The sequence below is a fragment of the Euphorbia lathyris genome, chromosome 2 (assembly GCF_963576675.1).
Source record: "Euphorbia lathyris chromosome 2, ddEupLath1.1, whole genome shotgun sequence".
In the NCBI taxonomy this organism is placed as follows: Eukaryota; Viridiplantae; Streptophyta; class Magnoliopsida; order Malpighiales; family Euphorbiaceae; genus Euphorbia; species Euphorbia lathyris.
Genome location: NC_088911.1, coordinates 22,480,059 through 22,493,850, shown reverse-complemented (window position 1 = coordinate 22,493,850; position 13,792 = coordinate 22,480,059). Strand labels below are relative to the sequence as shown.

At 31.3% G+C, this 13,792-nt stretch overlaps 1 protein-coding gene across 3 annotated transcripts; it reads right to left on the bottom strand.

Annotated features, from left to right (window-relative positions):
- Positions 1 to 537: 537 nt before the first annotated feature.
- On the bottom strand, positions 538 to 5,581 carry LOC136217264 (uncharacterized). 3 transcript variants are annotated; one of them, XM_066003861.1, is made up of 4 exons: positions 5,433 to 5,581; positions 2,842 to 3,056; positions 2,581 to 2,748; positions 538 to 860 (listed from the first exon to the last, which is right to left on the bottom strand). In XM_066003861.1, exons 1-4 carry the CDS (start codon positions 5,446 to 5,448, stop codon positions 654 to 656), a joined length of 606 nt encoding a protein of 201 aa, XP_065859933.1. In that variant the 5' UTR covers positions 5,449 to 5,581; the 3' UTR covers positions 538 to 653. The 3 variants fall into 3 exon arrangements, with proteins under 3 accessions (XP_065859933.1, XP_065859932.1, XP_065859931.1); XM_066003860.1 differs by lacking the exon at positions 5,433 to 5,581 and adding an exon at positions 3,258 to 3,444; XM_066003859.1 differs by lacking the exon at positions 5,433 to 5,581 and having other exon boundaries at positions 2,842 to 3,444.
- Positions 5,582 to 13,792: the final 8,211 nt, after the last annotated feature.

Genomic DNA, 13,792 nt, shown 5'->3' with positions numbered 1-13,792 from the left:
CACTATGGGGTTTATGTGCCTAAATTGCATATTAGTGAGTGAGAAATCTCTGTTGTTAAGTTAGCATCTTACATTTTATCTAATATCTAGGAGTTGCATACACTAAATGGTTTCTCTCGCAACTACATGCCAATGGCATGGTGGGCAGTGACGGATGGAGAGTTCACTGACAGGAGTGCTCCAATGCCTATGAGTGGTTAATTGAAAATTTTCCGGTTCCTTTACCCTAAAAAAATTAAAGCTCCATACACAGGTTCAATGTTGTTTTCGACTAGATTCTCGAACCCCCTCCTCGAGCCCCCTACATCCGTCCCTTATGATGGGACAATCATGCAGGGTTCTAACCAATTATGAAGGGCTGAAAAGGCAATTATATAACTAGATTACAGAGGATGCAGCTCAAGAAGAAGACCGTCATCATTTCCCCTAAATGGGCTATAGATTTAAAAGAGGAGATACACATCATTTCTTCAGATTTCTTGCTTCTCCTTTCCTTTACACGGACAATAGGGCCTTTTAAGCCAATACTACTAAAAATGACAGGAAAATCACATATCTTTGTATTACCAGAATTTACATTATAAAATCATTGATGAAATACACTAGAAGTAGGTATAGTATTCTGCATGAGCTACTTAATAATGTCAATGGCACTATTGAGCATGTAGAGTATTGTCAATCACCTTTTCTGCTTCTTCGCGGATGGAGGAGAGGTTAGTTTGTATCTCCTTGCAGAGCCTGCCTTCAACTAGATGAACAGGCAGCCATAGTTTGGGTTTTGCATCAACAGAATACGAAAGCGTTGTCTCAAATGCTTGATCAATTGAGCAATCACTGTCTTCTAATCTGGGCTTACAGACCTGCATTTATCATCAATATTCTATGATCATCAGGCATTGCATTGAAAGCAAAACATTGCTATATCATGCGTCCAATAAAAAAAAAAGAAACATATCAAGCAAAGCAAGTCCCTCAAAGTAAGAGCATGTCTGGAAGCCCAATCATTGACAAATTATTGCTGAATGCAATAAATACCGAGTATAATATAACTGGGGAGATCCAAGAGGAAGAGAATGTTGCTGAAGATATTCAGGAGGAATATAAGATGATGATTGAAGAAGAAGAAGAAGAAAAAGAAGAAGAAGAAGAAGAAAAAGAAGAAGAAGAAGAAGAAAAGGCTGATGCTGACGATGAAAATGTGATGTTGAAGAGGAAAATGAGCAAGAAGATAATGCTGAAGGAGGTGAAGAGGAGAAGCATAAGAAAGTTTCTACGAAAAAGCAAATACTACAAGAAATATGACATTTTATGACAATGCAGGTGGTTGGTCGAACAGGTAAGAAGCATAAAAATATGTTGAGGAGGATTCTGTTTCTTTGTGATAATAATGTTGAATCTGTTAAGGTTGATAAGAAGAAGAAACGTGCATTGGCTGTGAAAGAAGTCGTGACAGGAAGAACTCTTAATCAATGAGTTACACCGAAACAGTTCATCGGGACCAGGGGCGGAACCAAGGGGGGGGGGGGGGGGGGGGGGGGGGTTAGGGGGGCTCGAGCCCCGGCAGGCGGCCGGAGAATTGAATTTTTTTTTTTATTTTAGTAATGGTGTGTGGTAATATTTTGGATAGAATTATATTGACTCTATGTAGTATTATTTCAATGTTTAAAGGTAGATGAGATGGTTAAGGATGTTTATTTCTATTTGAGAGGTCCTATGTTTGACTCCCTTTAACCTTTTCTTTTTTTAAGTTTTTATTTATTTTTATTTTATTTTTCAATAATTATAAAAACATGTTACCATTATTTTTTTTTGGTAAGAAAAACATGTTACCATTATTAATTAGTTTAAATTAACTTTTTTTTATAACACTTTTGAATTCATTTTTAATATGTCTTTACCATTAAAAAAAAGTAAACATGTTTAATTTTCTGTTAGTTCAATGCTAGTTTCTAAAAAAAATGATAACATTTTTACAGTTTTAATGCATTGGAGTCTAAAAAAATTTTGCTCACTTTGAAAATTTACCGTCAACCGCACACTTAATTTCGATTTTTTTGTTTATGACATTTTGAATTTTTTTTTACTGATATATTTGAGCCCCCGGGTCATCCAGGACCCTAGTTCCGCCACTGCTCAAAGATATAGCTCAATCTCAATAGCATATCAAAAGGGCCTAACATTATGCCTACCTAGGGCTTGAAAAGGAGGCATCAAAAACAAGATTATAACATTTAACTGTGTAATTTTGAACTAAGACATGCATTATATGAAAGAAATGTATGGTAATAATGTTTTTGAAATTCATAATAAGTATCCACCTATGAGGCAAATTTCTAGAGAATAAAAGATTCTTACTCAAAATGCTGCAATTCAATTCAACTAAGACATTTATTTCATGAATGCAGACTGTGTAGGCAATTCATCTAAATATATGCAGGAGAAGGTAAAGCAGAGCTAATCAGAGTGACTGAAAGTCATGACAAAGTTCATGGCTTAGCCAATTGCAACAACCAATCAGTTTGAATTAGATTTATAAATCAGAGTTAGTGCATAAGCAGTAATAACAAAAAAACAATTCACCTGTTCAATCGACCATTTTCCTTCAAATAATTTGAAGTCACCTTCAATCATTTTAAAGTCAATATCACGCTTCTTCTTTGAATTAAAAGTCTCAAGATCTTTCTCGAAACAATCTAAAATTGCTTTGGCATTAAATTTCAGCCCAAGCGGCAAATTTTGTTGTCCTATCTGTTGATTAGAAAAAAAGCTATAATTCAATTTTCACCGTAAGAAAAACTCCGAACAAGTTTCACAACGATACAAAATTGAATTGAAGAATACCTGGTAAAGGCGAGCAAAATTATCCTTCTTGTCAATCAATTTACTAACAGCCAAACCAGGAATGAAATCAGCCAATTTCTCATAATCAGTCAAAATTTTCCAAATATCATCGAGGCTGGCGTTAATAGCAATCTTGGAGCGAATTCTCCTGGAATTCCTTCCAAGCTTCTGTATTTGAATAACAATCCCATCGCCTATAGAATCCAAATCCTCACCTACAAAACAGTAACCATCACCAACATCATCGTCACAATCATTAAGTTCGACCAAAGAGGAATCGGCGTTGGAACAGAAAGGGGTGAGCCTGGATGAGGAGTGAAAGTAGCGAAAAGAAGAACTTTGAGAGGTTAGGTTAATGAATTTAGAAGGAAAAGGAGAAGGATTGATGGAGGAAGAAGAAGGTTGAAGAAGGAGACCAGGATAAGAGGAGGAGCAGTAGTAAACTGACAGAGGAAAGGCGCACATTATTTCGCCCACAGCAGATAACAACCCCGCATTTCTTCGTCTCTTTTGCTTTGTTAGGATGCTGTTTCTATCATTTGGGCCTTCTAGCCCAATTTTTGTATTATTGCACAAAAAGCTTACCATTTTCCTCCACTTTGTCATTAGGCCCATTAGGAACAAATTTTAGAGCTCCATTAATTTTGGGTCAAATACATGAATATCATAATTAATTATAAAATTACAACTAAGTCATATCACCAAATTTAATTCTTAATATGTCATTATTTTCTATTTATTATGATTTTACACTATAATTTAAAAATTCTAGACTTCAATTCATAAATTATAAACCGTAGAAAATATATTCTAGACTTCTAACTTATAAATTCTAATCCTTAAAATATATTAAAGTACTGATTTTACTAATTTTACATAATCTAAAATTATAACTTGACATAGTTGTAAATAGTTTTTAAAATATGAATTTCTGTGTAATTTTTCCCTTAATTTTCCATTTTATAATTTTAGAGGTCCATTAATTTTCCATTTTATAATGGGTAAATTACACAATGATCATAATTAACAAATTATTTATAACTATGTCAGACCCTTAAATAAATTTATTTAAATGTCAAACAAATTTATTTAAATGTCATATTTGGTGGTTTTTTTAAAACTGTTTTTATTTGCTGCAATTGAATAACTGAAATTTTGACAAAAATAAAAATAAAATTATAATATTCTGATATTTTAAAATTTTAAAATTTAAAATCATACAATGATAAAATACATAAAAGCGATTTTTATAATTGTAAATAGTTTTTAAAATATTAATTTCTGTGTAATTTTCCCTTTTATAATTTAGAGGTCCATTAATTAGAATGTATATATATAATTTTCCATTTTCTTTATAATATATGCCATTATTTCGTTCGATGTTTGTAGGCAGTCTTTAGATAAATTCGTTCTCAATTAAAATTTATTACATAAACTAGTTGTATTACATATTTAGATATTAGTTGTTATATATTGATAATAATCTACATTATAAAGAAGTATTAAAAGTCAGGGTTGATGGGAGTATTAACATTCATCACCGAAGATTGAAAGAAGGTTCAATAAAAGATTAGTCTACTATATATATAGTAGAATATTCTAGAATAATATTAGCTTAAAAAATATACATTGTACAACCGATATAAGTTTATGATTATGGCTTGTTCCATAACCTACAAAATCTAAATATAAATAGTTGTTTGGGTATGACAAAATCAATTTTAGATAGTTCTTTGGGTTTATGATTGTGCATAACAAATAATTGTGCAATGCGAGTGACATGAAAGTATGATGTGTGCACTTCAAAATTTTAAAGAAAGACTAATACAATTTTTTTTAATTCAACAAATTGTAACTGACATAAATTTGTTCCATAACTGATGAAATCAAGTATAGATAGTTGTTTGAGTTTGTGATTGTACAGAATAAATAATTGTATCATGTGAATGAGATGCAAATATGATCCATGTGCATCAAATCTAAAGAAAGAGTTATATAATTGTTTTTTTTTTTTTTTTGTAAATTTAGTAAAAGCTATTTTATTTAATTAGATCCTTCGTATTTAATTAACAAATGACATAAGTTTGTGATTATGGTTAATTTTATAACCAATAAAATCAAGTATAGATAATTGTTTGATTTAGGATTGTGCAGATCAAATAATTATGTGATGCGAGTAATATGAGAATATGATGTGTGCTCATGAATTATATAATTGTTTTTTTATAAAATTAATATAAGTAATTTTTTTTTATTTAATTAAAATTTTATAACAAAACGATATAACAAAACAAAAACAAAGACCAAAAATAGATTCAAGTGTTGAAATAATGAAGGAGGAGGAATATTTTCGGTCCATAATTACCGAGAGCTTTGAAGTTATAAAGAGACTTACATATCAATTCGCGGGAAGTTTAACAACAAATGTGTAAAATCGAACACAAATGGAGTAATACAATAATGGTTTCCTTATAGTTTTTTCAAACAAATCATCATTAATTTTATATATATATATATATATATATATATATATATATATATATATATATATATACTTTTGCAGAATATAAGAAGTAAATAAAAGTAAATACCTCCTCCAGCAGCCATATGAGTGTGAGAAAGAAAGGTTGAAGACTGTATGTTTAGAGTGTATAATAAAAGTGAGATCTCACTCCATTCTTCAAATAATATATATACTACAACTTGTTAGTTTATGCAGTGCCCAATGTCTTATAACTTCAATTAATAGATTAGATCTCAATTATTATATTTCCAACCCACATGCTACTGTGGTCCTCTCCTTGGCCTTTCTATGTTTTTTTTTTAATTGTCTCGAGTTTGTTTAAGTGTTCTGAAACGAGTAATTCGAAGTAGAAGGTCTAAGCAAGAAGTTATCCTAAATGATTAGATTGAATTTCACGTAAGAAGTAGAAAAAGAAAATTAGAAATTAGTTGTTAAAAGTAAACTCAATATTTTAATAAATAAAGTGATTGCGGTTTGTTGGCAGCCTCCTCCGGAGGACTGGATCAAAATTAATACTGATGCATTGGTGGTTTCTGGTGTTGCAGGTTGTGGTGGTATTTTTAGGGATCGTCATGGTCAGTCGTTTTGGTTCGTTTGCTTTCCCGCTTGATTGCGGTTTAGTGCATATGGCTGAACTTCAGGTGGTGTTTTTTTGCTGTTTCTGCGGCTTATCATCGGGGATGGCAGAAGATTTGGATTGAGTGTGATTCCTGGTATATGGTTTATATTTTACGCTTTCGTCCCGTTGCGGTCCTCTGGTCTATGCAATCGGACTGGAGGACTTGTTTGCAGATTTTGAATCAAATGGAGGTTGTTGTTTCCCATATCTTTAGGGAGGGTAACCAGGTCGCTGATGCTCTTGCGATTGGCCGTCTGAGTTCGGATCAGATTTGGTGGGATACTTTTCCAGATTTTTGCTCTCTTCTTCTTCGGGATAACGCTATTGGCAGGACTTTATATCGTTTCCGTTAGTTTTTACATTTGTTTTTTGTTCTGATATTTGTATACATTTCTTAATTTCGCTTTTATATAATTTCTGGACGTGGGATGCCTGTGGTTTGCCTTCTCCCCTTCTTTATTAAAAAAAAAAATTTTAATAAATAAATTAGAGAAAAGTGAAAGAAGAAAAGATATTTGGAGTTTTGACTAACATTATATAGGAAGTGTTTGTTTACCTACTTTTCGCCTCATGTTTGTTTTTTCACTTTAAAATGAAGAGTTTTAAGTGTTTGGTTAGAAATCTCCGGTTTGTCTTTTATACATGAAAATAGTTTTTTAGAAAAAGTAGAGAATCCAAACGGACCCTTTGTAGAGAATTAACAGTGAATGTTGTAACACTGGATTATAAACTCCAGCCCACTTGTCAAGTTGTTAATTTAGTTAGATAGTTTGTTAGATGGTTAGGCAGTTTATCTTCCTGTATAAATAGAGTGCTAATACACTGAATTCATTGAGTTGTTATAATCAATTTCAGAAGTTTAATACAGAGCTTTCTTCCTCATTCCCTTTCTTTCAATCATCCTTCTATTTTCTGTACATGGTATCAGAGACCAAAGGAATTTCTTGATTCCTAACGATTTCTTAGTAAAATTCCGCATCAATTTGGAAGGTTGATGGTTCTGAAAGGAAGAAATAGGAGCAACAACACATTCGCTTCATTGTTTGCTGAAGAAGTAGAAGACAATCAAACTGAAGAAATGGTGAACAACACTGAAAATCGCAGCGGTGGTTCTGGAGCAAGAAATAACAACGTAGATCCACAAAATACTCAGCAAAATCGTGAATCTTCTTTCATGGATTTACCTAATTCTGATAATCATCCGGGTTTATCTCTGGTGAGTTCTCCTCTAACTTCTAGCAATTATATTTCTTGGATTAGAGCAATCAAGATAGGGTTGTCTGCTAAGGATAAGCTAGAATTTGTGCTGCGGGATGATATTCAACCTGATCCTGCAAACGTTGATTTGTATAAGAGATGGAAGAAAGCTGATAATATGGTTTTATCTTGGGTCTTGGGGTCACTATCAAAAAATCTCGTTGAGTCTTTCTTGTATGTGAAAACTGCTCGTGAATTGTGGCTGGAATTAGAAGAAAGATTTGGTGAATCAAATGGCCCATTAATATACCAAATTAAGAAAGATCTAAGCACTCTTGTGCAAGGAAATCTCTCTGTTTGTGTGTACTTTACCAAGATGAAGAAGTATTGGGAAGATTTAGCAGAGCTCAATCCTACTCTTGTTTGTGAGGGTTGTGGAAAAGCTGCTAAGAAAATAATGAAAATGATTGAAGCTGATCATTTGATGCAATTCCTTATGGGATTGAATGACATGTATGAACATACGAGAGATCAAGTCTTGATGATGGAGCCTTTACCATCTGTCAACAAAGCTTATGCCATGATCCAGAAAATGGAGAGGCAGAAACAAAATGTCAGTGCTGTAGCAGACAAGCTGGAAATTGCAAACATGGTGACTGGAAATAGGTCAACATCAGATGAAGGAAAAAGCAAGGAGGATTTAGTGTGTACTCATTGCAAGAAACCAGGTCAACTGAAAGAAAGTTGTTTCAAGTTGAAAGGATATCCTGACTGGTTTAAGCAGAAGAAGAAAGGAGGGAAACAGTCTACTGCACAGGCTCATCTGGGTTTTGAAAGTGGTAATGTTAAGGAAGGAGCAGTACAGGATCAATCTGCATTATTCTCACAGATGTTCCAGAAAGAATTTCAGAAGTACATGACAAATCGAAACACAAATGAAATGGCAAACATGACTTCTTTTTCTGGATTCGCAGGTAATGTACATCTTACTCAAAATACAAATATTGGTGATCATGTTTGGATTATAGATTCAGGAGCTACATGTCACATGTGTGGTGATATCAAACTTTTTGATAGCTTTGATGTTATATCAACTGTGAGATCAGTTACATTACCAGATGGCAGCAGTAAACAAGTGCAAAGCATAGGAAACATTAGTTTTTCTTCAAAATTAAGATTAACTAATGTGCTTCATATACCCTCGTTCAAATACAATCTGTTATCAGTGGGCCAAATGTTGAAGGATACAGATATTATTGTTAACTTTTGCCCTGGAAAATGTGTATTACAGGACCAGAAGACTAAGGAAATTCTGGCTATTGGACATTTGGAGAATGGGTTATATCTACTTACTAAAAGATCATTTCAGCCTGAAGTTTTAGCACTGTTTGCTACTACAGAGCAATCTATAATTCATTCAATAAGTTGTAATACTTCTATTTCATCTGTAATGGATAACAACTTACTTTGGCACTATAGATTAGGTCATGTTTCCTGGAATAAGTTGAAACACATAGAAGGAGTAAAGTATAAGGAGAATTTGTCTGTTTGTACTATCTGTCCAATGGCCAAACAACACAGGAATGTATTTCCAAATAGTCAATCTACATCTAATAAAGCTTTTGATCTTTTGCATACTGATGTTTGGGGTCCTTATCATAGAATTTCGATTACATGAGCAAAGTATGTTCTTACAATTGTAGATGATTACTCAAGAGCTTTATGGACTATTTTGTTAAAAAGTAAAGCTGAAGTGAGTGAAGCTATGCACAAATTTTTGCTTCTTGTTCAGAATCAATTTTCTTGCAGAGTTAAGGTTGTACGCAGTGACAATGGGACTGAATTTACAAGTCAAACATGTCAGAAGGTCTTCAGTGATCTTGGCATATTGCACCAGAAATCTTGTCCCTATACTCCACAGCAGAATGGAGTCATAGAAAGGAAACACAGGCACCTTCTCGAAGTAGCAAGGTCATTGATTTTTCAATCCGGATTAACAAATAAATTCTGGGGAGAAGCAATTACAGCAGCCACACACATTATAAATCTTCTACCAGTTGAAAGCTTGAATTGGCAAACACCATTTGAAAGACTTCACAACAGAAGTCCCAATTATGTTAATCTCAAGATATTTGGCTGTTTATGCTACATTACTACAGTTCAACCAGGCAAAGACAAGTTTGCACCTAGAGCTCAAAAGGCAATATTTTTGGGTTATAAGGGTGGTCAAAAGGGGTTTGTGGTATATAATTGCAGTTCTGGGGTTATTCAGGTGACAAGAGACATTGTTTTTCATGAGGACGTTTTCCCTGGAAAAGAAGAGCCTTCTATGTTTGCAGATGAGCAGCATGATGATGATCATGTCATCTTACCCTTACTACCCCACGACTATGAAGAAAGTACCCCAAACGCTTACATTTCTAACAATCATGATTGTCTTGATGTTGTTACAGGAGAAACGGTAAATGATGATGTTTTATCACGTCAGCATGTTACTTATCAGGGTTCGAACTCTCAGCTACTTAATTTAAAAAATTGTGGTACCATATAAAAAAAACCAATTAAAAGGTGAAAGCGATAGTAAAGCCTAATTAAAATTTAGGTGTACAAAGAATAAAGATATAGTACAAATTTATTTCCATAATTTTTGAGGAAATACAACTATACACTAAGCCTATTCTACGAATGATGAAATTCTATGCAATATTAATCCAAAAACGAAAGGTATATAAGAGGTGGACCAATTTGGGCTACTACTAGATGCGAGAATGGAATGCTGGGCATTTCACGGCCATCAATTCCATTTGGGAAATTTACACAGAAATTCATTTTTTAAAGGCAAAAAGCATATTTAAGCCCATGAACTTTACCTGTTTTAAGGATCAAGCCCTTGATCAATTATTTTTCCATATTGAGCCCCTGATCATTGATTTTATTATGGATTTGGCCCTTATTTAACTTTTCTGTCCAGTTTGGACTGGATACATTGTTAGGGCGATTCGGCTTGTTGACATGGACAAATAAAAAAAAGAATTCATTGACTAGGAGAGTTAAAAATTAAAAATTAAAACGAAATTATAGTAATTAATTTTCAGTATATTCCTTCCAAACTCGATTTTCTTCTCTCCCATTTTGTGATTTTCAACATTAAAATCGCCAAATAGATTTTCTCATCTCCTACACTCGACAAAAAAGTGAAATAAGGGCCAAAACCATAACAAAATCAATGTTCAGGGGCTCAATGTGGAAAAATAATTGATCAGGGACTTGATCCTTAAAACAGGTAAAGTTCAGGGGCTTAAATATGCTTTTTGCCTTTTTTAAATTATATCAAGTTATAATTTTGAATTATATCAGATTAATAAAATTATTATTTTTAAAGGTTAAATTTTATAAATTAGGAGTCTAATATATATGGTCTAGAATAGAATTTATGAATTTAAATTTAAAAGTTTTAAATTAGGTGTAAAAGCATATTTAGAAAAAAAAAAGACAAATTAAGAATTAAGTTTGACAATATGATTTAGTTATAATTTATAGTCAATTATGATATTCATATAAAAAGCACACTCCATTTCGCCTCTCTCTCTTTATTAATGGGCTTTTTACTTTAGAAGTACGAAAATTTAGATACAAATGAAAAATTATCTTTATATCAAACTATGGGTTATAAATTAAAAGTATAGAATGATTTAATTGTAATTTTATATTCAATTATGATTTTTATATAAAAAGTCGTTAATATCTTCTTTGAATTTCCAAATGTTGATAGATGTTTTGGAAAAAATCCAGAATTCTGAAAAAATTTAAAATTAAAAAAATAAATGAAAAAGAAGAAGAAGAAAAAAAGGAAGAAGAAGAAGAGAAGAAAGGACGAGGACGAGGACGAGGACGAAGAAGAAGAAGAAATGAGGAAGAAGGAGAGATAAAAGTTAAAAAAAAAATAAAAAAAAATCGTTTTTTCCCAAAATGCTCTTATATCACGTTAGCAACTTAACAAAATCCATCTATTTACCTTGATTTTGTTAACGGTAACAACCACACGGTTTGTAAAAAAATTTACCACAGGTAAGGATCTTCAAATCGGTCAAACCACATGATAGTTTTTGTAATTAACCCTAAAAAAATTAATTAAATTGTGACAGTTTTTTAAATCATGACATAACTAGATTTTTTTTAATATTGAAAACTTGTAAATATTTAATTTATTCATAATAGTTATGTAAATAAGGCCATGTTCTTTATTACTTAATTTCAGTAACAATCAGTTCAGTTCAGTTCAGTTCAGTTTAGTTCAGTAGTAATCAGTTCAGTTCAGTTCAGTTCAGTTCAGTATTCAGTTTCAGTATTCAATAATTTATCATTATTTATTATAATTATTATATATTATTATTATTTATATATAATTTATTATTATTATCATTATTTATTTATAATTTCAGCAATTTATTATAATTTATTATATATTAATTTATCTATTTTCATTATAATTATATTTATATATAATTTATGCTTTGTCATTATATATATTATCATTATTTATTATAATTATAATTATTTGGTGCAACTTATTTGCAAATTTTACGAAAAGTAAATAAATATTATATTAATACGTTTACATTACAATGCTCTAAAAAATTAACTGGCTCAACTACCTTAATATCTCAAATAGTGCAATTTTATCCCTAATATTAGAAGCCAATAGCAATTTTACTCTTAACATTGATAAATTGAGTCAAGATTTTGTATTCATATGAAAATTCATATTTAGACGTTAGGAGTAAAATAACCCCGGACCCAAAACGTTAAAGGTATTTTTGTACCTTAATACTTAATTGTAATAAAAAGTTAAGAGTGTGTATTCATATAAAAATTTGTATTTAATTTCATAGGCTTTAAATTATATATAAATTTGTGTTTGTATGTAATTTATATTTTTAATTTAAATTAGACTCATTTTTATTTAATGTCATAGGATTTTATCGAGCCTAGATTTTATTTGATATTTAATTTAGTTTAATCTTTAATAATATGTTTATTTATTATTGATATTATTTTTTTTTGGTAGAAATATTATTATTATTATTATTATTATTATTATTATTATTATAAGCTTATTAATGTCCAATATTATCATTAAATTATTTTAAAGTCTAATATCATCATTATTGTTACGTTCGATTAAATTCGGTTAAGTTCGGTATCATTCAGTTAAGTTCAGTAGCATTCAGTTAAATTCAGTTCAGTTCAGTATTCAGTATCATTCAGTTCAGTTCAGTTCAGTTCAGTTCAGTTCAGTTCAGTTCAGTAGCATTCAGGTCAGTTCAGTTCAGTTCAGTTCAGTTCAGTTCAGTTTTTTTCAGTAATAAAGAACAGAGCCTAACCCTAAATCATGTTGTCAAAATTAATTTTCAGTACTTCACTATTTTTTATATATCATAAATAAAGTTATGTAGTTAAATTTTGAAAGTCCACTTAGAAACCTGCAATTGGATAGAAACAAAATCAAAAGGGGAGGTCATTGTCTGGTTAACCCGTTCCGATGTCTAAGGGTCCATTTGGCTACTTGCTATTTGTTGTCCCTGTTTGCTGGGTGTTGTTCCTGTTTACTGTTTGTCTTTGAAAAATGCTGCTTTTCCAAAAAGCAGAGACTCTCTACTTTTGGAAAAAAATTACTTTTTAGTTGTAAAAGGTAAACATGAGGTGTCTAACCCACCATCTAAAACTCTGATTTTTAAAGTGAAAAGGCAAACATGAGGCGAAAAGTAGGTAAACAAACACCCCAATGAATAAATGAAGTAATATACTTTGAGCTGAAATCACTCTATTTATACTGTGATCTAGTCGTAGAAGACTATAATAAATTTAGGAGTTTAGTGTACTACATGTCACCTATTAATATAGATGAATATAGGGTAAAATACAGCCATGGCCACTGATCTTTACCCATTTAATATTATGGGCACTGAACTTTAATTCTTAACAGTATGACAACTGAACTTTACATTTTTTAACATCGGTGGCCACTCAACGCCTCAAAACGATTACTGACGTCTGAAAATAAAAAATTCGAAGAGTTAATGATATCTTAAGGAACTTTAATTCTTGAAAATTTTCGTTTTGAGGTCATTTAGGTGTTGTTTGGTTAGGAGAGAGAAAATGAATTTTTAGTGAGAGAAAGATCCAAAAAAGGCGATTTTGGAAAATAAAAAACATGGTTTCATGGTAAATATTGTTCTGAACAACTTTAATTCTTAAATATTTTCATTTTGAGGTCGTTAACGATCATTGTGAGGACTTGGTTAAAGTTGAGTGGTCACCGGTGTTAAAAAGTGTAAAATTTAATGACCATACCGTTAAGAATTGAAGTTCAGTGGCCATAATATTAAAATGGGCAAAGTTCAGTGGCCATGTGTATAATTTACCCGATGAATGTACGCTTGGATATCAAAGTATGATATGTTAAAAATTAAACTTAATTTATTATATAAAATAAATAAATAAATAAAATGAAATCAATAATGTGATTTGAAGAAAAAAAATCAATGGTCAAAAGTCAAAAAAAAATAAAAAATAAAATAAAGATAAGAGATAAGGAATTAATTATGTAT

Coding starts and splice junctions, on each gene's coding strand:
- LOC136217264 (XM_066003859.1), bottom strand. CDS start 3,429: ATGGTAAGCTTTTTGTGCAATAATACAAAAATTGGGCTAGAAGGCCCA. Junction 2,749..2,841: donor ATTTTGCTCGCCTTTACCAG/GTATTCTTCAAT, acceptor TCTAATCAACAG/ATAGGACAACAAAATTTGCC. Junction 861..2,580: donor GAAAATGGTCGATTGAACAG/GTGAATTGTTTT, acceptor TGATAAATGCAG/GTCTGTAAGCCCAGATTAGA.